The sequence below is a fragment of the Phyllostomus hastatus genome, unplaced genomic scaffold (assembly GCF_019186645.2).
Source record: "Phyllostomus hastatus isolate PE091 unplaced genomic scaffold, TTU_PhHast_1.1 phas_contig_159, whole genome shotgun sequence".
NCBI classification, from domain to species: domain Eukaryota; kingdom Metazoa; phylum Chordata; class Mammalia; order Chiroptera; family Phyllostomidae; genus Phyllostomus; species Phyllostomus hastatus.
In genome coordinates this window covers 41277253-41300404 of record NW_025333640.1, presented here as the reverse complement: position 1 = coordinate 41300404, position 23152 = coordinate 41277253, and the positions used below count along the sequence as shown (strand labels likewise).

General features: G+C 56.0%; 1 protein-coding gene across 50 annotated transcripts in view; it reads left to right on the top strand.

Moving 5' to 3' along the window:
* The window catches only part of ANK2 (ankyrin 2), a 293273-nt gene that overhangs the window by 254240 nt on the left and 15881 nt on the right, over positions 1 to 23152 (top strand). For 17 of the 50 annotated variants that reach the window (XM_045830698.1, XM_045830702.1, XM_045830701.1 and 14 more), the window contains 11 exons: positions 989 to 1087; positions 1891 to 2045; positions 2720 to 2931; positions 3164 to 3368; positions 5023 to 5119; positions 7206 to 7434; positions 8171 to 8296; positions 10355 to 10477; positions 12072 to 12104; positions 13830 to 13851; positions 16569 to 22625. In XM_045830698.1, coding sequence (XP_045686654.1) covers positions 989 to 1087; positions 1891 to 2045; positions 2720 to 2931; positions 3164 to 3368; positions 5023 to 5119; positions 7206 to 7434; positions 8171 to 8296; positions 10355 to 10477; positions 12072 to 12104; positions 13830 to 13851; positions 16569 to 22625 — 7358 coding nt within the window. The remainder of the gene's footprint in view (positions 1 to 988; positions 1088 to 1890; positions 2046 to 2719; positions 2932 to 3163; positions 3369 to 5022; positions 5120 to 7205; positions 7435 to 8170; positions 8297 to 10354; positions 10478 to 12071; positions 12105 to 13829; positions 13852 to 16568; positions 22626 to 23152) is intronic. The other 33 variants (XM_045830730.1, XM_045830729.1, XM_045830727.1 and 30 more) reach the window with 7 other exon arrangements.

Genomic DNA, 23152 nt, shown 5'->3' with positions numbered 1-23152 from the left:
GTCTCTTCCGTTACTGCAGTCTCCGCCTTGCAGCCTCACGGGCAGGCCGTCCGGCTGCAGTGGCCATCCAGACGATGAGATCCAGATTCACGTCTACCATCCTTGTTTTAGCAGTTTTGAGCCACAATTAGCCTTTCTTCTTCTGTTTGTTTGAATGGCTGCTGTTTGATTAAGTGGTATTTCAACCCACTGAGAAATACGTAGCTTCCGCTGAGAACTGGCAAAAAGATGAAGTTTTGGAGGGGGATGAGTTTCAAAATATTTTGAAACGAATCAATTGTATTTAAGTCCTGCCACAGCAAGTCTTTGTGCTCAAATACGGGGACAAAGTCCTGTGAGCCACGAGCCCTTGCTTTGCTGGTGTCACATCGGGGGAGAGAGTTCTTGCTCCGGAGCCAGGAGTCGTTCTAAAACCCAGTGATTCGGAGCCAACTGTTCACGGGTTGCTCCGAATCACGTGTCTGTGTTTGCGGTTCTAGAACCCCTTCCGGGTCCGTCAGACCAGAGCTCCAGAGGGAGCCTGCGGGGGTCGGGGTGGGGCCGGTCCCAGGGGCCTGCCCCTTGCTGCCCCAGGCCCTTCCCTCCCTCACACCGAGGCCATGGGGACTTTCAAGTCATCGTCACATCTGGGCGGGAATATCCGAGGAAACGCCAGGCCTCTCTGCAGAGTCTGAGTTTTCGCGATATTCCCAGCAGCTCTGTCCTTCCTGTGGAGCAGCACACTTTTTCCTTTTTGGCTCGTGCCCTGGCCCTGGCCCTGGCCCTGGCCCTGGGGGACCCTCACCAGGGACAGACCCGCCCCCACGCGCTCTGGCGTCCCACACCTCCATTGAGCACTGGGGCCCTCGGCGCCTGGCTCCCCGTGACCAACGGAGGGGGCAGGGCCGGAGCCGGCCTCCCCGTTGGTCCGCAGCGACGCCGGGGCCGGGGAGCCACGCCTGAAGCTGACTCATGTTCTCTCTTTCACTGCTGCTTTGGATGTGCTCAGTAAACTCCACCTGCCAGCGGCTCCCCCCCCACTTAATGAGGGAGAAAGCTTGGTCAGCCGCATCCTTCAGCTGGGGCCTCCTGGAACCAAGTTCCTTGGGTAGGAGCGACTTAAAGCAAATTGATGGCTGTGGGCCCCTCCTCCTCCTCCTGCAATATGATTTCTCTTTTGTCATCGTGCCATGACATGTCCCTCTCTATGATTTAAATTCTGTATATGACCTCTCTTTAGTGGACCATTTCCGACCCCTGTGGTATGTGACTTTTGTTTTTGAGTGATGTTTTTATGCCTTTTCCCTTAAAGTGCTGTGACCTTCATTTTTGTTAAAGCATGAGCCCTGCCTAGTGGTACTATGTGCTAACTATGATGTCGTTACGGTAAATCTGGAGTCTGTATCAAAGCAACCTGGACTGGAAGGCGGAAGGCCTCTGTGAACCCAGAGGGAGCGCGCCCCGAGGACCGCCGGCTGCGCGTGCTGCGCCCGAGCCTCACAGGCACGCCGTGCGCGCTGCCGGGGGTGCGCTCCACTGCCGGACCCCGAGTGCATGCCTCCGCGGTTCCCGCGGTGCTCTACCCACTCCCTGTCCAACCGTGGCGTCACTTTGCGCCTCGCAGGGAGCGCCTGAGGAGGCTGGTGCACATCGTAGATACGCATGTCTGTTTCTTTACGCGTATCGGAGAAGTTCCAGAATGCCTCCTGCACTCACAGGGGAGCGTCACGGGGCTCTAGGCAGCAGCGCGTCCCTGGGACGCGTGCCCGAAGTGGGACGTTGCCCTGCGGCCATCGTTAGCCAATGCCCTGTCCCCAGAGAGAGGAATCCAGGTCACTTTGCCACAGACAGTCGCGTGCATGCCTGATGTGGCCGGCTCCTGTCCACACCGGGTGTTTTGCTTGCTGCCAGGCCTGTCATCGTGGAGATCCCCCACTTTGCCGCCCTCCGGGGAAAGGAAAGGGAGCTGGTGGTGCTGCGCAGCGAGAACGGGGACAGCTGGAAGGAGCACTGCTGCGAGCACACGGAGGACGAGCTCAACGAGATCCTCAATGGCATGGATGAAGGTACCAAGGAGGCGTGGCCGAGCTCCGAGGGGCGTGACCGGACTCCGAGGGGCGTGGCTAGGCTCTGAGAGGGTGTGGCTAGGCTCTGAGGGGGCGTGGCAAATGAAGCACTCTGAACCTAGGGCCACATGTGCGTGTACGTGCGCGTGCACGCGTGCACGTGTGTTCGTGTGTTATTCCCGCACAGCAGGTATCCGGTGTGCTCCCCTGTGATGAGTGAGGTGCACAGTACGTTTGCCTGGTCTTCTGTTGTGACCTTCAGGAAAGTAAAATCCAAATCCTAGGGACCTGCTTAGTCCAAACTTTCTACTTTTCAAGCCTGTCTGCATTTCTGTATTGCCCACCTGTCTGCCCTGGTGCAGGCTGGGAAAAACCTGTGGCCTTGTGAGCCAGTGGTAGATGGCACGTAGGTGGTTCATGGTTGCAGGGAATTGAAACCCTGGGCTCACGGTCATCGTGCCACAAAGGCCCTTTTCTACACGCACAGTGGCTGCCTCAGCGACAGTCACCGCTGGAGAGACCCCGTAGACACAGGCCTGCAGGACAGACTGGGTCCCCCATGACACCCTGAGGACCGAGAGTTGGGGGTGCGGTGAGAGGCGGGGGGACCCAGTGTGCTGGTGAGGGGAAGGCCGCCTGGCGCTGACCGTGACCATGCACGCTGTCGCCCGCAGTGCTGGACAGCGCCGAGGACCTGGACCGCAAGCGCATCTGCCGCATCGTCACGCGCGACTTCCCGCAGTACTTCGCCGTGGTGTCGCGCGTCAAACAGGACAGCCACCTGATCGGGCCCGAGGGCGGCGTGCTGAGCAGCACTGTGGTGCCCCAGGTGCAGGCGGTGTTCCCCGAGGGCGCGCTGACCAAGCGGATCCGCGTGGGCCTGCAGGTGCGCCGGGCGCGCCGGGCGGGGGCGCTGTGGGGCGGGGGGCCCTGCTGGGGATGTGGGCGTGCGCCGCGGTTGGAGCGCGCTGGAGAGGGGCTGCCCTGGCACGCAGTAGGTCTTTTACAGGAGGGCGAGTAACCGCCACCCCAGTGCCACGCTGGCAGCCACCGCCCTGAGGGATGAGACACACAGCAACATACTAAAACGATGTTTGTTGCGTGTTTTCTTTGCGAAGGCTCAGCCGATGCATGGCGAGCTGGTCAAGAAGATCCTTGGGAACAAGGCCACCTTCAGCCCCATAGTCACTTTGGAGCCTCGAAGGAGGAAGTTCCACAAGCCGATCACCATGACCATCCCTGTCCCCAAAGCTGCCAGCGACGTCGTGCTGAACGGCTTCGGGGGAGAAGCACCAACCTTGCGGCTGCTGTGCAGTATAACAGGTGAGGCCCCCGTGACCATGCGAGTGGGAAGTTCTGGGACAGGCTGTCCGGCCCCGTGGTGTCTCTGGGCCACCCCGGAAGAAGCAGCGCTGTCTTGGGCCACAAATTAAATATGGTGCAACACCTGAGCACAAAAAAACCTCATAACGTTTTAAGTGAATTTAAAATTTTATGTTGGGCCGCATGTGGTCTATGGGACCAGGCTGGACACCCTTACGTCTGGAAGAAGACACTTGGACAGTTGGGACTTGCCTCAGACCTCAGACTCCCGAGGAGCTGGGAGTCACTCCCAGGCCCGTGGACCTATCAGCCTCCACGGAGCCGCACCTCGTACCTTTCCAAAAATCAGCATCATCCTGAGTGATTATATCCAGTAGTTCAAACCTGACCTCTGTCTAGGAGTTGGTTTTGTCTCCATCCTTGGTCTGTTGAACTAACTTTGGAAAAACAGAGTGAAGTTTTTCCAGGATTAACTGAATTTGGTCTTTTCAGTTGAAAGTTGTAGTAGCATTCAGACAACTACCAAACTCCAGACAGACACTCCCGGGATACTGGTAGTCTGAGCCCAATGACCAGTAGTGGGAGTCACGCCACCCCCCACCCTGACCACGTGGCTGGTAACCCCTATTTGCACTGACCCCGAGCTGCTGGAGTTCGGTCAACATCTGTGCCACTGCCAGCGGGAGTGACAGCCGGCCTCAGTCGCCCGGGTGCTGCCAGAGACGCCTCACTTCTCCTTCACGTCGGGGGCCTTGTTCCCCCTATTTCGTCCTCTCTCGGGTTCTCCCTTCTTATCCATGTGTTTCTACACTGAGGACAGCAAGCCATTGAGACTACTCCATGCATTTAATGAGTGCAAAATTCTACCCCATCAGTTTAATAAAAGGCAAAATCCAAAACACGTGGGCTCACAGGAGCACAGGGGAGCCCTTCCTCACCCCTGGTTGTCACCGCACCCCTGGGTTGGGTGTCCTCCCGTCGTTGGGGGCCCTGTGCACCCTTTCATCCCCGTGAGATACAGCGCGTGGCCGAGAGGCAGGAAAGACTTAGTGTGCGGGCGTGCCCCGATCCTGCCATCAGTCCGGCGAGCGGACCATGTGGCTGAGACGCCGTCCACCGGGTCAGGCTTCCCATAGGCCTTCGTCCACCTGTCCATCTGCCTGCAGAGCTCATCGAGCTTGTAATGTTTCCCAAGATTTTTTCTCCAGCCTGCCTTTGCATGTTGAGAGAAAGTTTTATTTTCTGAAAAATAATTGTGTGAAATGCGAAGTTCAGGGACAACGGAGTACCTGGGTTTCCCGTTAGTTTAACAAAGCTTTCAGCTCCTCGGTCAGTCGCAGGGTCTTTTGAAGCCATCGGCTGAGCACACCCGTGTCTTCAGGGCCAGCAGTTCCAGCAGCACAGGCCTCTGAGCGCCAGGCAGAGGGTCAGGCGCCTGGCGGTCCGAAGCAGGCGTTCGAGCAGCTGCCCTTGCCTCAGCCCTGGGAAGGGGGGTCCGCTGTCCCTCCTCCACCGCCTTTCAGTCACTTGGCTCCCGGTGTGTCGCCTTGGGGGCAGGGCCCGCGCTGGCGCCCGCAGCCAGAACCACAGAGACACACTTCGCGCCCCGCAGTCCAGAGTTGTGCCTGGTGCCTCAACGGTCCTGTTATTTCAGGCGGAACCACCCCCGCCCAGTGGGAAGACATCACGGGAACTACGCCACTGACGTTTGTCAACGAGTGTGTCTCCTTCACCACCAACGTGTCTGCCAGGTACGTGGCGCAGACCGGCCTCGGCCACACCGCCCCGCTGTGGCTGCCACTGTGTTTGATTCCGTTCCTTGTGTTCTTCAAAAGCCAGTTTTTTTCAGTTTGGTTTTCAATATGGTCTGCACTGCTTTTCCCATTTTAAACCGGACCCCCCCCACCCCGCCCCCCACAAACGGAGTAGTGACGATACAGTAACAGAGTCCGCCCGGCCCGACGAAAGTCCGAGGGACCCAAGCGACGGGCAGGTCGGCCCCGGGGTCTCGGGGTCGGCACGCTTCCTACTGTCGACCGAGACCGGAGCTGCTTCCCGGCAGGCGTGACAAGGTCGAAGCCCAGCATCCGCACGTCCGGGTGACTCTCAGGCGCCTGGCATGTTTCTGTGGCTCCCACCCTCGTGGACGTGGCCTGGTCTTGTCCACGGCACTCGCTGCCTCTTTTACGGTTCTTCTGCCCCAGGATCTGTGAGGGGAGCTGGGTGCTGCCCACGTTTCCTTTGTCACCACCACGACTTGGCCGCGCGTCCATTTCACAGACGGAGGGTCTGGCGCCGAGCAGGTTCAGGCTCAAATTCCTGTTGGGGGCCAGAGGGGAGGGGCACGCAGGGACAGCTCAGGGATGCGGCGACGACAGCCGGGGTGGTGGCTCTGTGCTCTGCAAACCCCTGCGCCTTCCCTCATACGCAGAGAGGATGGGAGCTGAGGGCGTGGACCCAGAGGCACTGCAGGGGCCCGGGGGCTACGCACATCTGGTGGCCAGAGGGGAGTCCCAGGGGAGGGGGCTGCCGGCCTGTGCCGGAGCCCAAGGGGCAGCTACAGGCGGGAGAGGGGACCCTGGGGACAGCAGTGGGCCCCAGGGTCTCAGGTCAGACCCGGTGCCGCAGGGGGCCTGCCCAGGAGAACCCACGCCCCGGTTCCCGTGCTCCTGGGCCCGCCGTGAACTCCCAGACAGCCGAGGGGACGGCGAGCAAAGCACAGGCGGGTCAGAGCAGCACGGAGTGCCTGCCGACAGCGGCGCCTGCGCTGGACTCGAGAACACTGTGCTCAGTGACGTGCCCGGACAGGCTCCACACGTGTGCGGTTCTGAGAACATGCACGTCACGGAGACAGGGCACCTGACGGGTGCCGCAGTCGGGGGAGAGGGACAGTTAGAAGTGGGTGTTCGATGGGCTCCATGTTCTGTGTGGGCTGACGGTGACGGGGGCCCCACGTGCTGAGTGCACTTCACCGTGGTTGACATGCCAAGTTTTATGTTACGTGCACTTCACCAAACACAGTGAAAAGGACAGGAAGAGAGGTGGATGAGGAACTGGAAGAAACAGGCTGAGGGGGAAAGGGCATCTCGGGGGCCTGGGCCCGTCCAGGGGAGGAGGCGCCGTCTGGAACGAGGCTTAGAGCCACAGTATGGGGGCCCTGGCGAGCGTGTGAACAGCAAATGGAGACGACGGCCCTCGGGGACCCCGGCGTTCTCCACGGGGGCGTTCCCCCCAGAGCCGGGCGTGACGAGAACACAGGACTCTGCAGGGAAGTGGCCAGGCCACAGGCCACAGGCCACAGGTGCAGCGCAGCTGCCGAGCTCATGGAGCCCCCAAGCTGGTGATGTCCCCCGGGGGCCGTGCTCTGTGCTCCTGACAAGGTCTGCAGCAGAACAGACTCCCAGGTGGTGGGGCAGGTCCCCCTGGCTGACTGGAGGGGTTTGGGAAGAGAGAGGAGGTGCGGAGAACCTGGGTCGATTTTACTGAGAAGCGTGAAGTGCGTGGGAGAGAAGAGGGATGGAGGGGCCTGGGGCTCCCCCAGGCCAAGGTCCAGGCAAGGTGGCCCAGGTTCACACCCCCGACGGTGCTGGGACGCGGGGCATGGACTTCAGAAGGCTGGACACGTGGACACACGGGTTCCATAGTTGACGGCAAACACGGCATAGTCCGCAGCACCTCCTGCCTCTCGCTCTGTCCTTTCCTGTCTCACCCTGCCTCCTGTCTCACTCTTGTCCTTTCCCAAGAAGCATTAACAGGGACCTTGATCCCACTGGGGCACAGGTGTGTTTCGGCTGCTGCACATTAGCTTCAGGTGACTGACCTGGAACCGTTTTCTAGGTTCTGGCTGATAGACTGTCGACAAACCCAGGAATCTGTCGCCTTTGCCTCCCAAGTGTACCGAGAAATCATCTGTGTGCCCTACATGGCCAAGTTCGTGGTGTTTGCCAAGTCCCACGACCCCATCGAGGCCAGGCTGCGGTGCTTCTGCATGACCGACGACAAGGTGGACAAGACGCTGGAGCAGCAGGAGAACTTCGCCGAGGTGGCCAGGAGCCGGGACGTGGAGGTACGGGTTCCACGCATGATGGGCTGACGTGCGCGCCTTTGTCGATGGGCTGTGTGTAAAACAATAAAACAATACACTTAAAAAAAAGTCTACATCTTGATCAGTTAGAAGGTCAAAGTCCAAAATCAGCTATTTTTAGCTGGTTGGGGCCAGTGCTGTGGGGATGACCTCAGCGTACGGCAGGCAGCAGTCTTCCCTTACAGGTTATCCTGGGGAAAGTATGACTTACTGATCAAGCACGTAGCGACGATAACAGTTCAGACGGTTTTATCTTTCCTTGATGCTCTCACCGATTTTCGGCCACAAAGACAGCAGTTGGGAAGCACGTCCTTACTAACGTGACTGTGGGGTGACGGGGCTTTTCCACGCCACTTCTGCCGATGGCATTTCTCATCAGTGTGGGCTTGGGGAGTGGGGTGGGGTAGCCTGACGCGCTGGGGTGGCAAACACCGCCCAGTCCGAAGTCCAAATGCAGGGTTTAAAGATAGGCCGGTTTGCAACGTGACGTGGTGTTGGAAAGGGGGTCGTCCATGTGATAGGCCACCAGGCCCCGCAGGCCCGTGAGGAGTGGAAGGGGGACGCGAGGACGCGCTTCGTCGCTGGTGTGACGAGACATCAGCAGTGTGGGGAGGGCTGTGTGTGCAGGTGTGACGTTCCGGGTGGCACCGCCAGCTCCCCACGCAGAGAACTGGCAGTAAATGCAGCTGCTGCCTCCTCTGCGCCCCTGTCTCTGCAGGTGCTGGAAGGGAAGCCCATCTACGTGGACTGCTTCGGCAACCTCGTGCCGCTGACCAAGAGCGGCCAGCACCACATATTCAGCTTCTTTGCCTTCAAAGAGAATAGGCTTCCGCTCTTTGTCAAGGTAACTAACACCTACATGGCATTTGTAGGCGCGTTTGCTTCAAGACCAAGTGAGGATTCGATTTCCTTTAGAAGGGGAGAATTCTTGTTTTCAGTCATTTCTGGTGCTTATTTAAACCCCATCTAAAAGTGCAAAGTTCTGGAAAAGCAACCCTTTTTATTTTCGAACATCAAATTCCACTGTAGTTTTTATTTATAGGCCGTGTTTAAGGACAAATAGGCAATTCATTAATTCAAAAAAGGGGCTTTTCTTTCTCCAGTTTTACATGAAGTCTCTCTCTTTTCTAAGTGTTACTTCTTTTAAATATTTGTGCTTAAGTTTTTGAAATGTATGAATTTCATGAAAGAAGAGACCAAGAGTTCTAAGTGACAGTTTTATGTGACAAAATCTCTCAAAAGGCCTAGGAGCCCATGTTGCCCAGTGAGAGCTTGCCCCCAGCACAGCTACAGGTGGACATATGTTCCCAAAGTCATTCAACAAACATTCTCAGAGGCACTTTAGTGCCCTGTGAGTGTGTTAATCCAGATGAGGAGTTTGGCCGCAGTAAATTCAAGTTTCATTCTGGAACTCGCCCCTCCAAGTCTCAGGAGGGTCGACACTGTAAGCGAGAGGTTCGTGGATCGGACAGGAAGGGATGCTCGTCCTCTTCCCTGTTTCTCCGGCCTCTCCTTTCCTGCCGCTCACCCACCCGCAGGCTCCGTGTCTGGGGCCGATGCTCAGTCCTCCCCGGACAGGGCCGGGGCTCCGTCCGCCTGTTCTTGTCCTGCCTCAGGTGGCGGGCCGACTCCCTGGCAGTGTGATCCTGTTACCACTCGACCCTCATGACCTCCCCAAGCCCGTGTCTGTCGGCCTGTGTAATGTTTTAGGTCTGCTTCTGTTTTCCCAAGATCTGTCCTGAGCCTCCCGTCGTGCCGTTTCTGGCTCAGTGGCTGTGCCTGACCAAAGCTGGGTTCTTGCTGACCACCGCACAAGCAGGAACTGCCGAGGGGCGGCGGAGCCGTTTAACGCAGACAGTGTCGAGTTAAACTGTTCGATGTCACTGACACCACAAGTCACTTACAAACAATGCGAGTGGCTAGTAAGCACAGGAACAGATGCTCCACAGCTCAGGGAAAGCCAAGTGCAACAGCTGCAGTGCAAATGGTTACTGGGTTAGTGGGAATGCTAATGGGCTATTCCACACCCATTAGAATGGTTATTATCGAAGAGAGAAAAGCCAGAAACTAGCAAATGTTGCTGGGGAGGCAGGGAAGCTGGTGGGTCATAAAATGTGCAGCCCCATGGGAAACAACAAGGTGAGTCCTCAAAAAGTTAAGGGTCCATGGCCGCAGGATCCAGTAACTGCACTTGTAGCACACCTGTGCCCACAGGAGCTGAGAGCGGGACCCGGCGACCCCAGCACCGGTGCTGGTGAAGGCACCGTTCACCAGAACATGGACAATCTCAGCATCCCTGTGCAGAGGGATGCATAGATAAGACATGGCCCATCCACTGAATGGAATGTCACTCGGCCTGTAAAAAACAGTGACATTCTGACACATGCTGCAGCATTGGTGGCCCTCACAGACATAGGCTGAGTGACGTTCATTAGCCGGGCACAGAAGGGCAGGTCCTGCCCAGTCTCTCCGTCTGGAGCGCCGAGAAGAGGCAGGTGCAGAGCCAAGGTAGAGTCAAGGTCCCTGGGGCCCAGGACTGAGGAGCCGGGGCAGTGGCCGGGTAGTGGGAGCAGAGATTCTGTCCGGGATGATGAGAACATGTACCCAGGAGGGATGACAACGGCACAGCTTTGTGAGTATGAATCACGCCACCAGGTTGTGCACTGACTGTGTCATTGTGAAAATGGAAATGATAAATGTTCTGTAGTTCAGCACAATTTTTTAAAAAGCTGAATAACATTTTTTAAAGGCTGTTGTAATAGAACAAGGAGAAAGGGCAGCTGCTAACCCTGACTCAAAACCTCAAATGCACTGTTTCCCCCAATGCTTTGGAGCGTCATCTGCGTAAAAGTGGTCTCACGAGTCCTGTGTGGGTGACACACCTGTGCTTCTCTCATTCAAGGTACGAGACACGACTCAGGAACCTTGTGGACGACTATCATTTATGAAAGAGCCAAAATCCACCAGAGGCCTGGTACATCAAGCAATCTGCAACTTAAACATCACCCTGCCTGTTTACATAAAGGTATCGAGGAGTCTGCACAGTGCGTTCGGGCGGTGTGGGGTTTGTCTTCAGGTCCTTGGAGATGTGGCAGCAGAGACATGATGCAAACACACGTCACAGTCATTTTTGATTCCTTGTCAAGTCTGTGACTCTTCACTGAAGTGAGGAAAAAGTGTTCCCACATCAAACTCGTTTTGATGGAGAAATCTCTTTAGATACGTATTAGACATGGAAGACAGAAAATTTGAAGTGAAGATTTTGGGGGGACTAGTTTTTTAAAAACCAGTAACTGATGGTGTTTTCCTGACAGCTTTTGCGTTACCGCTGGGGGCCGCACTCGGGCGCCCAGATAGGTGGCCACTTCGCCTCGTTCACGACCAGCCTGCGGTGGGGAGGGGTCTGAGTCTCACACGCAGGGCAGACTTACAGTAGTCTGTGTCGTTGCTGAAGTGATTACCTGTTCATCTTATCACCTATCATATTTTAGGAGTAAATTAATTTTTCAACTATTTTAACATGATTCGTATACAAAATACTCCCAGTTCCAAGGAGCAGATTTGAAAACTTGTTGAAAAGAACAAAATGCATTAATTCCTGACGCAGGTCCAACTGCAGGCACTGCTTTCTAGGCAGACCCCTCCCCACTGCAGAATTCCTCTGTAATTCCTCTTGATTATGCAGAAATAGTCTCCATTGCTCTATGAAACCAAGGAGGACAACTGAGTGAATTCAGCGCTGGGGATAACATTTTACTTAAAAATATTTTAACCAGTGTCCCTTCCCAATGAGATCCCCACCCAGCAATGCCCAGGAGGTGGCGGCCACATGCCCAGGTGTCTGAGAGGTGGGGCAGGTGTGGGGCAAGGAGGACCTGGGGGGGGGGGATGTATTTGAAGCCCTAAATCTGGACCCCATAAGACAGAACACTTCCTTACTGCTTTCGCCCACCAGGCTGTGTTTCCTGACTAATTACTCCTGTACATAGAGAATGAGTCACATAGAGAATGGCTCGTAGCATCACATGCAATGCTGTGAGTCCTTATTTGACAAAAGTAAACTAATTTTATGTCTCTGTGAAAGAAGTGAGCTCCAGCTCTGACCTCAGTGAGCCTTCAGCGTGCTGCTGGGACAGACCAGACGCCGTCCCCGGTGCACGGTGGTCCTAGTGACCCAGCACACGACGGAAAGTGCCTGACGCCGCGTGCTTCAGCTGCACCCTAGCATTCACTGGCTCTTTGTTGCAGCAGCACCCCACACGGTGCCTGGGTGTCCAGACAATACTCGCCACACGCTTGTTCATGGCCTTGGCATTCCCAGCCAATGTCGTCACCATGTCTGCAGATGTGCGCCCTCCCAGCCACTCAACGTCCAGCTTCAAGGCTGGTGGCCGAGCATCTGGAATCAGTGTGTTTGTGATCCGGGTTCTTTTGTCTCTTGGATCTCCAAACTTTGGTGTTTAGTTAATTTGTATGCCCGTCCCCTGTGAACTGTGAGAGAAATGAGGGCCCCTGGATAGGGTGCCGCCTGTCGAGGCTGGTGGGTGGGGTCCTAACCTTTCCTCCTAAACTCTGCTCTTCCTGCTCTTTTCCATCCCATGCGGCATCTGGGCGGCCAGGAGTCAGAGTCAGACCAAGAACAGGAGGAAGAGGTAATTGTGTGACCTTGTCGCTTGGGGCGGCTGTGTTGTTGCTAGAGCCACGGGGCCTGTGTGCTTGGAGGCTCTGTGGCGGCGGCTCTGGGTGCTGTGTGGGGACAGGCGTGTCCCTGTGACTCACCGCCCTCTCTGCAATAGTTGCTCTTCTCTGCCAACTACTGACAGCCAAACCATTGGCCCGTGGTTCTCAATGGTCAGTCTGCAGATGCCAGGCAGGTCCTAGCCCGTTGCAGTGGCCTGGAGACATTGTCCACCTTCTGACTCGCACAGCCTCACAGAGGTGGCTCCCAGAGGCCGTCGGCGCTGGGTACGCCTATAAACTTGGGCTCCAGCCTTTCCTCAGCTTTGTTTTTGTCACACATGCTTATTTGTATCAAACATAAAAATTCTTGAGGCTCCTCGCTAATTTTTAGGAGTCAGTGGGATCTTAAGACCAGGAAGTTTGAGAACCACGGAGACCAACAGCCATGGAGCATGTAGTCCCTCCGTCAGTCCATGACAGTGTTGCTGTGTGGGAGGGCGGGTGCCAGCCCCTGGCCCGGCAGGCTCCCTCCGGGCTGCTCGGCACCGCGGCACGGGCAGTGCCTTCCTTCTGGCACAGGCGAAGGACGTGCGTCTCCGACAGGTCTCCTGGACTACATGCCCATTGCGATGACAGTTGCTTCTCTAGTTCAAGCCAGTCTGTGTGTGTTTCCCTTGTAAACATTGGAAAACGCCCAGACGTTATCGTGGATGTGAAAGAAATCAGTGGCAAATCCTTGTACTTACAGATCAGCTTATCAGTCCCCATTTCTAGGATAGTCAAGTGCAGTTGTTATTAGTTGCACATAAATGTTTTCAAGTATAGTTGTTTTATTTTTTATGTTATTCTGATGGGTGTGAAATGCAGAGCTGTAAAGAAAAGTGTGAAAACACCCTTGTACCCACCTGCTTAAAATGGAAGGCCCCATCAGTCCAGAGAGGTCCTGAGCCCACTCTTTTCACAGACCCTGGCCTTGGAGCAGGACTCGAGGGTGGTTACAGTGGCGCTGTTCTGCCGTGTGTCACCAGACACACATGCGCCAGTGACCAGACTGGTCACTCTCCCTTTGATGTCCGTCACTCCGTCTCACACCCCGTTTCCTTCCTGCACCTGTGACTCAGTCACCAGAGCAGTGGGAACTCGGCCCCTGCCCCTTCCCCATGGGCAGTGCAGTGACGGAGCCAACTTAGTTGCATCCAAACAAGCCTTTCCTCTGAGCTTTAGGGTGTCTGTTGAACTGCTTCTGGAACTATTTAGGTGATAAGTGAAGTCTGTACTCTTCAGGAGTTGTGCTCTGGCTTGTAATTAGTGACAATGACATTCTCTCTGTAGAGTGTATTGCCCTGGCATGCTGTTTGTTCTCAACGAAGTTGACACTGTTTCATACTTGTCTCCCTCTCTCCTGGGCCTTTTCCCTAACCAACGTTCATTTCTAATGCCAGACACACCCTGGGTCCCGTCTTCCCAGGAATAACATGGTAGAAAAGGCTTCCACATGTAGTGTCTAGAAGGAGATTTGTTTCCTCAAAGTTTGGGTAAGAATGAAGGAGGCTGGCAGGGACGAGTGTAGTGGAGCCCCTGGCCCTCATGCTCGGCATCCCCACATCTTGGGTCACGACTGGGGGCCCTCCAAGCATGTCGGGGCCAGGAGACACGACGCTGTTGTAACCATTCAATTTATGTATGTTCTCTTTCAGGTCGATATGACATCAGAAAAAAGTAAGATTTTCAACAAAACTAAGGGGCTACAGTAAAGACAAGCATGAATTAAGATGCAAGCTAGTTGCCTTTACTAACCACGATCATAATTACACTTTTATATTCTTATTAACCATTAACATAGATTCAGAAAAGCAGCTTGGCCCGTTCCATGACAGATGGGCTGACACGGCCTCATCAGCAGTGAAATGCAATGACCGTCCATCTGAGCATTCACTGTCTAGACACTCCCCTTCACCCTGTTCCTGCTCCGCTTGTTAGAAACCCACCGACTGTTTCTGTCCGTCTGTGAGCATAACATCGTCCTCTCGTTTCTGTAGAGCTGACATGACAGTATCACTGTTTACATCCACCCTTCACTTTTGTGGGCTGCACCTGCAAAGGCGATACTGTCCTCGCCATCCTGGCGTGGCCTGACCCTCCCTGACTCTTACTGTGGTGAAGTGGCTTTGGCAGGGCTGAGGTAGAATGGGCTTTCGTGAAAACATTCTGGAAAAACAAGAGCCATGAATTCAAACACTGAAGCCTCCTTAATGTAATGATTAATCGCGATTTTAAATAATGGTGCAAATCCCAGAGGAACTTGGCACAGAGAGATGTGGTTCCCGGACCTTCCTGGACGCCTGCCTCGCCCAGCAATGTTTTCATGGGTTGGTGTTTTTCCGGTAACTTGGCTTCTTGTATGGAAGAACCTGAATTTTTCAGGGAATTTTTTTTTTTTTGCTTTTATGCCCCAGATGCTTTAGAAAAAAATCTGTTACTGTTTTTTCATCTTTTAAAAAGACTTTGTTTTATTTTTAGAGAGAGAGGAAGGGGGGAAGAGAGAGAAACATCAGCGTGTGGTTGCCTCTCATGCACCCCCTACTGGGCACCTGGCCAGCAACCCAGGCCTGTGCCCTGACTGGGAATTGAACTGGCAGCCCTTTGGTTCATAGGCTGGCACTCAATCAGGGCTGTTTTTTCATTTTAAAATGTATTTACATTAGCTGTTTTTCAGGGTGGAGAGCCATACTCATATGGTGGTCTGTCCTGCTCACTGCTCTGAGGGCTATTTTAAGTCTTCACACAGTATGATTTACTCCTAAGTTACAGAAACCCCTTTAACCGAGCGTCTCCTCACCCTTGCGTGAAAGCATTATTCAGAGCTAGGACATTTGAAATCCTGGATGTTTTCATTGGTTTACATTTGAACAAATCTGCATTGATATAATTAGTGTATTTTTACAAATGCATACTCACAGAAGATGTCCTCTGAACAAATACTGACTCTGTCAAGAGAAGGCATTTCTGTTGTAAAGCCAATCTGTCATCACTGCCTTCGTTCGTTTTTTCTCTTGAGGAGATTCCACTTTGTTCTCCCACTTTCTTGTGTAGAGCGACTGTGTGGATTTGAACAGCCTGTTTCTTTGTTCCTTGGATACAGGCTCGGGGTTAAACATCAATGCGTGTGGCTCAGTCGTTACAAAAACCTACCCTGTTGCTATAATGCCTGGACCCTCCTTGGTCCTCCTGGGTGTTTTAAATTTTCAAATACAGACTTTATGTTTGGTTTTCTTTTAGTTTAAAGACTATTATTAAATAACATCCATCTGGGTGTAAAACGACACTTCTCTGGGTGTCCAGAGAAGGTGCTGTTGGAGGGCCCATCCCTGGTCGGGTCTGCGCCCTCCGCTGGCACTGCGGCCCCACCCCCCACCGCCGTGCCTGGACACCCTGGACGCCCTGCATTCCACTTCAGATGCATGGGCTCGTGGGCAGGACTGATGCTTCACCACAGTAATGTGTACCTGTTGTCCGTCCCAACCACCCTCCCACCTGCATCCCAGCAAGCCCCACCCGTTTTGCCCCGCTTCGCTTTGCATGGAAATAACTTGGCTTACACACCTGTGCGTGTGTCCGTGTGACTGTCTCTGACCCAGTTGCCATGCGTCACACTCTAACCTTGGACTCACCTACACGTTTCATCACCACTGTCCTTTCTGTTGTTTTGTCCTTTCTTTCCATTCCCTCCTTGGTCTGCCCAGTAAGTGTCCCAACAAGGAGGTGGCTCCCAGGAAAGGGCTGTGCCTCTCAGCACCAGGCCGTGCACCTCATTGTTGGTGTGAGTTTCCTTAGACGAAATGCCGGTTCGCAGCGGATTCAGACACTTGGGGTAGAGTCTTGTGCGGGGCAAAACGGCACGTGCTGGTCCCCGGGGCAAAACGGCACGTGCTGGTCCCCGGTTTCCACGTGATTAAAAGCGTACACACGCCGTGAGAAGTTGTCCTGAGTCGGCTACTTACTGGCTTTCTCCCTGAGACAATGAACGTCCTGCAGTTCGCTCCCCCTCCCACTGCCCGTGTTTGTTTTCCTTTCCACATGACCCGTGACGTCTGAGCAATCTTGAGATGCCTCCGTGGAAGTCACTGTGCCCGTCTCTGTGTCAACATGTGGCGTTGTGTGTGTGTGAACAGTCTGCCACTGCGTGGTCGTGTGTGTGGATGTGCTGCGCGTGAGAACGTTAAGCCAGTTATTTCCTGCTCGTTCTCCTTTTCGGTTTGTCTGTTAGCCTCGCTTTGCTTTGTGTCCCGAGACCCCGTGGCTCTGCCCTCCCAGCCCATGTGATGTCCCTCCCACCACGACAGGAAGAGACACTGTGTCCTTGGGTCCTTGTTTACATTTGCCAATATCTTTTTTGGTTTCCGTTTTACTTTCAATGTCCTCCATTCCCATCAAAGACGATGAGACAGAGTCAACAGAAACGTCTGTCCTGAAAAGCCACCTGGTCACGGAGGCCCCGGCCCTGGCCAGCCCGGACTTGCTCTCGGAGGTCTCCGAGATGAAGCAGGACCTGATCAAGGTGACGGCGCTCCTGGCCACTGGCGCGGCCAGCAGGGCAGGTGCCCTCGGGGAGAAGGCACTGGCCGGGGCCGTGGAGGAGGAGCCGGGGGAGCCCTTTGAGATCGTGGGGAGAGTGAAGGAGGACTTGGAGAAGGTGAACGAGATCCTGAGGGGTGGGGCCTGCTCAGGGGGCAGCGGCCACGGGCCAGGGTCCCAGCCTGAGGGGCAGCTAGAGGACGAGGAATGGGTGCTCCTCAGTGACGAGGAGGTAGCAGAGGCCAAGCAAAGGGCCCCCCTGGAGGTCCCCGAGGTCCCCTGTGTAGAAATCAGGCTAGAGAAGGAGACCACAGCACAGGGACAGAGGGATGCCACGGGGCTGGTCACCTACCTCACAGAGGATCTGAACTCCTACTCGGCGGCTCCTGGAGGGGCCCCGCAGCCAACGCCCCCCACGGCTGGGGACAGACGCTCTGGAAGCGAAGCAAAGGACATTCCCCTGGATGAGACGCAGAGAACGCAGACCCAGCAGCAGCCAGGCCTGGGCTTGAAGAAGCCAGTGCGGCGGAAATTAAAGGACAAGCAGAAGCAGAAAGAGGAGAGTTTACAAGCCAGTGCAGGGAAAAGTGAGCTTAAACAGGGTAGTTCCGAAGAGTCCTTAGAAGGAGACCCGGGCTTGGCCCCTGAGCCTCTGCCCAGGGCCAAGGCCACGTCCCCCGTGATCGAGGAGACCCCCATTGGGCCCATCAAGGACAAAGTGAAGGCCCTGCAGAAGAGAGTGGAAGATGAGCAGAAGGGTCGAAGCAAGTTGCCTGTCAGACTCAAAGGCAAGGAGGAAGTGCCCCGGAGGGCGGGACCCCGGCCACAGCCAGCCCTGTCCCCCCCTCAAAGGCCAGACCGGCGGGCACCCGTGTCCCCCTCCTCCAAAGTGGACAGACACTCGTCCCTCACCTCCTCAGCCAAGTCCGAGCGGCATCCTCCAGCGTCACCACCGAGTAAGACTGAGAGACACTCGCCTGTGTCTCCCTCAGCAAAAACCGAGAAGCACTCGCCCGGGTCCTCGTCAGGTAAAACCGAGAGACACTCGCCTGTGTCTCCCTCAGCAAAAACCGAGAAGCACTCGCCCGGGTCCTCGTCAGGTAAAACCGAGAGACACTCGCCTGTGTCTCCCTCAGCAAAAACCGAGAAGCACTCGCCCGGGTCCTCGTCAGGTAAAACCGAGAGACACTTGCCTGTGTCACCTTCAGGTAAAACAGACAAACGCCCACCGGTGTCACCATCAGGAAAGCTGGAGAAACATCCCCCTGTGTCACCTGGGAGGACAGACAAGCGCCTGCCCGTGTCACCGGCTGCGAGGACGGAAAAGCACCCTCCTGGGTCAGCCTCCGGGAAGACGGAGAAGCGCCTTTCGGTGGCACCTTCCGGGAAGACAGACAAGGCCGCGCCCGTGTCCCCCACCTCGAAAACGGAGCGCATCGAGGAGACCATGTCCGTCCGGGAGCTGATGAAGGCCTTCCAGTCAGGCCAGGACCCATCTAAGCACAAGGCTGGGCTGTTTGAGCACAAAACTGCCAAACTGAAGCAGCCACAGGACAAAGGCAAAGTTCGGGCCGAGAAGGAAAAGGGGCCGCTACCAGCCCAGAAAGAGACACTGAAAACAGAGAGTCAGACCATCCGACGAGGCCAGAGGTCCCCGGGAGTGGGGGCTGCAGAACCCAGAAGAGGGTCCCGTGGTGCCTTGGGGCTGAGAGAAGACACCACCAGAGGGAAGGTGACCCTCCCCACCAATAGGACGCTGCCCCCTGTGGGCCCGGTGCCCGGGGAGGAGCTGGACGAGAGGGGAGACAGGGACCTCCAGATCAGCCCCGACCGCAGAACCTCCACTGACTTTTCTGAGGTCATTAAGCTGGAGCTGGAAGACAATGACAGGTACCAGCAGTTCTGCCGCCAGGAGGAGTCCGAAGAGGTGCCGCTGGTACCGGAGCAGGTGCTCACCAGCCCCTTCCCCACGGCCTTCCCACCAGAGCCCGGCAGTGGGCAGCCACTCCCAGCCTTGACCTTCCGCCTGGATGGCAGCTGTGAAAATCTGGGGCAGGAAGGGGTGGCAGGGTCTCCCTGCGGCAGCCTGATGGAGGGGACCCTGCAGGTCAGCTCGGAAGAGAGCTACAAGCATGAGGGGTTGGCGGAGACCCCCGAGACAAGCCCAGAAAGCCTTTCCTATTCACCAAAGAAAAGTCAGGAGCAAATTGGGGAAACCAGTGAAAATGCCACCTTCAAAACAGACATTCATTCAGGCAGAGTGCATCCCTCCACCAAAGACTCTCCGGACGGTGCCGAAGAGCCAGGTGGGGCTGCTGCAGAGGGCGCAGAGCCCGGGGCCAGGTGTGTGAAGGAGGACACCCTGGACCCTTCCACAGAGATGGGCCCCAAACCGGAGGGCGAAAGCCCAGGCCACTGCACTGTGTCCCCAGCGAAGGAAGCACCCGCCGGGCTGACTGAGGACGTGCTCTGTGATGACAGTCCCCTTGCCCACAAGACACAGACAGACCCTGGAGCTCAGGAACCCACAAGCCCCAAGCCCTTGCCGACCGAGGCCCCTGTGAGGACTGCCCAGTCCCAGGCATCCCCCCGCAGTCCCCAGGGGCTGGACCTGCCACTCCCTCGCTCTGACCCCGAGGTCCTCAGTCCCGGGGCTGACGAGTCATTGGCAGTGAGCCACAGGGACTCCTTGGAGGCAAGCCCCGTGCTGGAGGACAACTCCTCCCACAAAACCCCAGACTCCCTTGAGCCCAGCCCCCTGAGAGAGTCTCCCTGCCGCGACTCCCTGGAGAGTAGCCCCGTGGAGCCCAAGGTGAAGGTTGGCACACTCCCGGGCCACGTCCCTCTCCCTGTGGCTGGTGCCAAGGCCGACTTCTTCACAGAAATGGCCCCTGTGAGGTCTCGGCTGCTGCGAGACCCCGATGGCAGCGCTGAGGATGACAGTCTGGAGCAGACGTCCCTGGTGGAGAGCTCCGGAAAGAGTCCCCTCTCCCCTGACACCCCCAGCTCTGAAGAAGTCAGCTACGAGGTCACGCCCAAGGCCTCTGATGCCAGCACCCCCAAACCAGCTGTGATTCACGAGTGTGCTGAGGAGGAGGACTCAGAAAATGGGGAGAAAAAGAGGTTCACCCCTGAAGAGGAGATGTTCAAAATGGTGACCAAAATCAAAACCTTTGACGAACTTGAACAAGAAGCCAAGCAGAAAAGGGACTGCCGGAAAGAAACGAAGCCTGAAGAGTCATCTTCATCCTCTGACCTGGACGCTGACAGCTCGGCAGCCATAGGTGAGCCACCGTGTGGGCCACGTGCACAGGATGGGAGTGACATCCCTGTCCTGGTGACCTCAGACAACAACAGAAAGGCTTCATCCTCCTCAGAGAGTGAGCCTGAGTTGACGCAACTGAGGGAAGGAGCTGACCCGGGGCTGCTCCCAGAGCCGGTCATTCGGGTGCAGCCCCCGTCCCCACTCCCGTCCAGCTTGGACTCAAACTCCAGTCCTGAGGAGGCACAATTCCAGCCCATCGCTTCCAAACAGTACACTTTCAAGATGAATGAAGACACTCAGGAAGAGTCCAGTAAATCAGAAGAAAACGCGTGTGAATCTCGTTTGCCTGAAGACGGTCATGCTGATTCCACTGGAGGCCCAGATCTGCTGCACGATGATTTGAACAGAGATGCTGACCCACCAAACATGTGTGCCGGCCACGGGTGTGCAACAGGAAGTCCTAGCCACTCGGCCCCGCCTGTGTCCTCAGGTCGCTGTGGCCCCAGTAGGGAGGAGCTCATCATCCGTGAGGATCTGTCATCTCCCCAGGACCCTGGTGGGGACTCAAGAGGAGGAGAGCTAGGGGTTTCTCAAGAGGGATCACCACAAGCAGGTGGCTCCGGTGAGGGCTCTTCACCTTTGTCCTCTTTGCCTGATTGTCCAGCATCTGGAGACGTTGTCTCTGCGTCTTTTCCAGCAAAAATGGAGGGTACAAAGACCAACCACACTTGCGAGAGCTTCCAGGACATTCCCACACTCGACTCCTCCCTGGCTGTTCAGACAGACAGACTGTCTGTGGCCGTTCCAGGCTGTGACCCCTCTGAGGCCGAGGAAGCCTGTGATCTTCAGGTCATAAGCCCATATGAAAATGTGCCTCCCCAGTCCTTCTTCTCTGGTGAAGACAACAAAACCCAAGCAAATGCGGAGCACTCTGGTTTTCATGCTTCTGATGCATGCTCTGTGACTGTCACATCCTCTGTGGACAGCGTGCCAGTGGACCATGCCTCTAGTGGGGCTATTTCAAGCAAAGACTCCAATTTTGGGGACCAGGGCCTGAAAAGCACCTCAGGGGACACACTGTCCGACTGTGCCCCTACATCCTCACAGCCCCACCTGCCCCACTCCGCTGCCGCTGCCAGTGAGCACATGAGCCAGGTTGTCATCACCACCTGTGACGCAGATCCCGATTCCTGGAGCGAAATCCGCGAGGATGACGAAGCCTTTGAGGCCCGAGTGAAGGAGGAGGAGCAGAAGGTGTTTGGTTTGATGGCAGACAGACAGTCACAGGGCACCACCCCAGACACTACTCCTGCCCGGACCCCCACCGAGGAGGGGACTCCGACCAGTGAGCAGAACCCATTTCTCTTCCAGGAGGGCAAACTGTTTGAGATGACCCGAAGTGGGGCCATCGATATGACCAAAAGGCCCTACGCAGATGAGAGTTTCCACTTTTTCCAAATTGGCCAAGAATCCGGGGAAGCTGCCACTTCTGATGACGTGAGAGAAGGGGATGCTGTGAATGAGCCTCCACAGCCGCTGACCCCGGCCCCAGCCCTCTCAGGATCCACCAACACAGATGAGGCTGACTTGCTCCCTGATGTCCTGGGTGAGGAAGGAGAGGGACTTCCTGCCTCAGATGGTGGTCTCTGTTCCCAGACAGGGACCCCAGCCTCCAAGGATGTATTGTCAGGGGAGGTGGCCATTTCTGCGGGCACCAAGGGCCTGCCCCCTGGGCAGGGTGGCGATGCGCCTGCTGCGTCCAGTGTAAAGCTGCTGGCTGGCCCCGCCTGCCCGGAACCTGCTGTCCAGGCTGCACTGGACTTCTCCACAGTCACCAGGTCTGTGTATGCAGATCGGGAGGACGATTCTCCTGACTCCTCCCCAGAGGAGCAAAAGTCAGTCATCGAGATCCCCACCGCAGCCACAGAGAGTGTGCCTTGTCCTGAAAGCAAGTCCAGGATCCCCATCAGGACTTCAGCCCCAGCCCACGGGGAGAGGGCCCAGCCCGAGGGCCTGCCCAGCCCAGATGAGGACAGGGCTGAGCCAGAGGCTAGGCCAAAGTCTAAAATACCTGTGAAAGCGCCCCTCCAAGGGGTTGGGCAGCAGCCCCTGCCCCAGGGCCCATCCCTGCCCAAGACAGTGGCCCCTCGGGGACAGGATGCGCCAGGCAGGGCAGCAGATGACAGGGGCAGATCTGAGTCTGGTACCAGTGCAGGGAGAGCCAGAAGCTCTGCTGAGACAGAAGTAGGGGGTGGGGAGGGGGCAGAGGAGCCTGAGCTGCAGTCAAAGGGCGAGGCCACGAGCCCCAGGCTGCTTGCCACCCATCTACCAGTGCAGGGCAGGGGCCCCCACCGGGAGAGCAAGGAGCAGTTCTTGGACCTGTATAGGAACTCCCTCGAGTTCTTCGAGGAGATTAGCGATGAGGCAGCCAAGCTAGTGGACAGGCTGGCCCAGGCAGAGAGGGAGCAGGAGGCAGTTTCCGATGACGAGAGCAGTAGTGCCCTGGATGTGTCCGTGATCGAAAATCTGCCGCCTGCTGAGACCGAGCCCCCGGTCCCCGAGGACGTCTTTGACACGAGGCCCGTTTGGGACGAGTCCATTGAGACTCTGATTGAACGCATCCCCGATGAGAACGGCCATGACCGTGCTGAAGGTACTGCCGCCAGGGACACCCTGTGCACGCATGTCCTGAGCCCGCGTAGCGTGTCCTTTGTTTTATTTGGTGGTTTGTGTCTCCTTTTCTTTACGCTTTGCGTAGTGGCTCCTGTGTTTGTCAGCCCTTTGTGTTCCGTGCTCTCTCTGTTCCCTCCCGTCTGTGACAATAATCTCAAGATTGAGCAATGAGAATGCTTATGGAAATGCGATCCCACCAGGCTGTGGCCCTGGCCTCCCCACACTACACTGGAGGCCGCACCTGCGCGGAGTTTTGTTGTTCTGCCTCCAGCTCGGCACTTCTGCTTTCACACAGGAGGATGGGTTTTGCTTTATATTATGAGGATTCAGTGCTTTTTCTTACTGTTGTGTCCTTGCCAATAATTCATACTTAACTTTGTAATCATTAGGAAGTCATGTGCTCAAGAAGATTTCACAGATCACGAAATCCCAATTTTGTGGATCTGTTTTTGATTCAGAAAGGTTGGATTTTGGATACCGTTGGTAAACACTTTAAGCAAACACAGA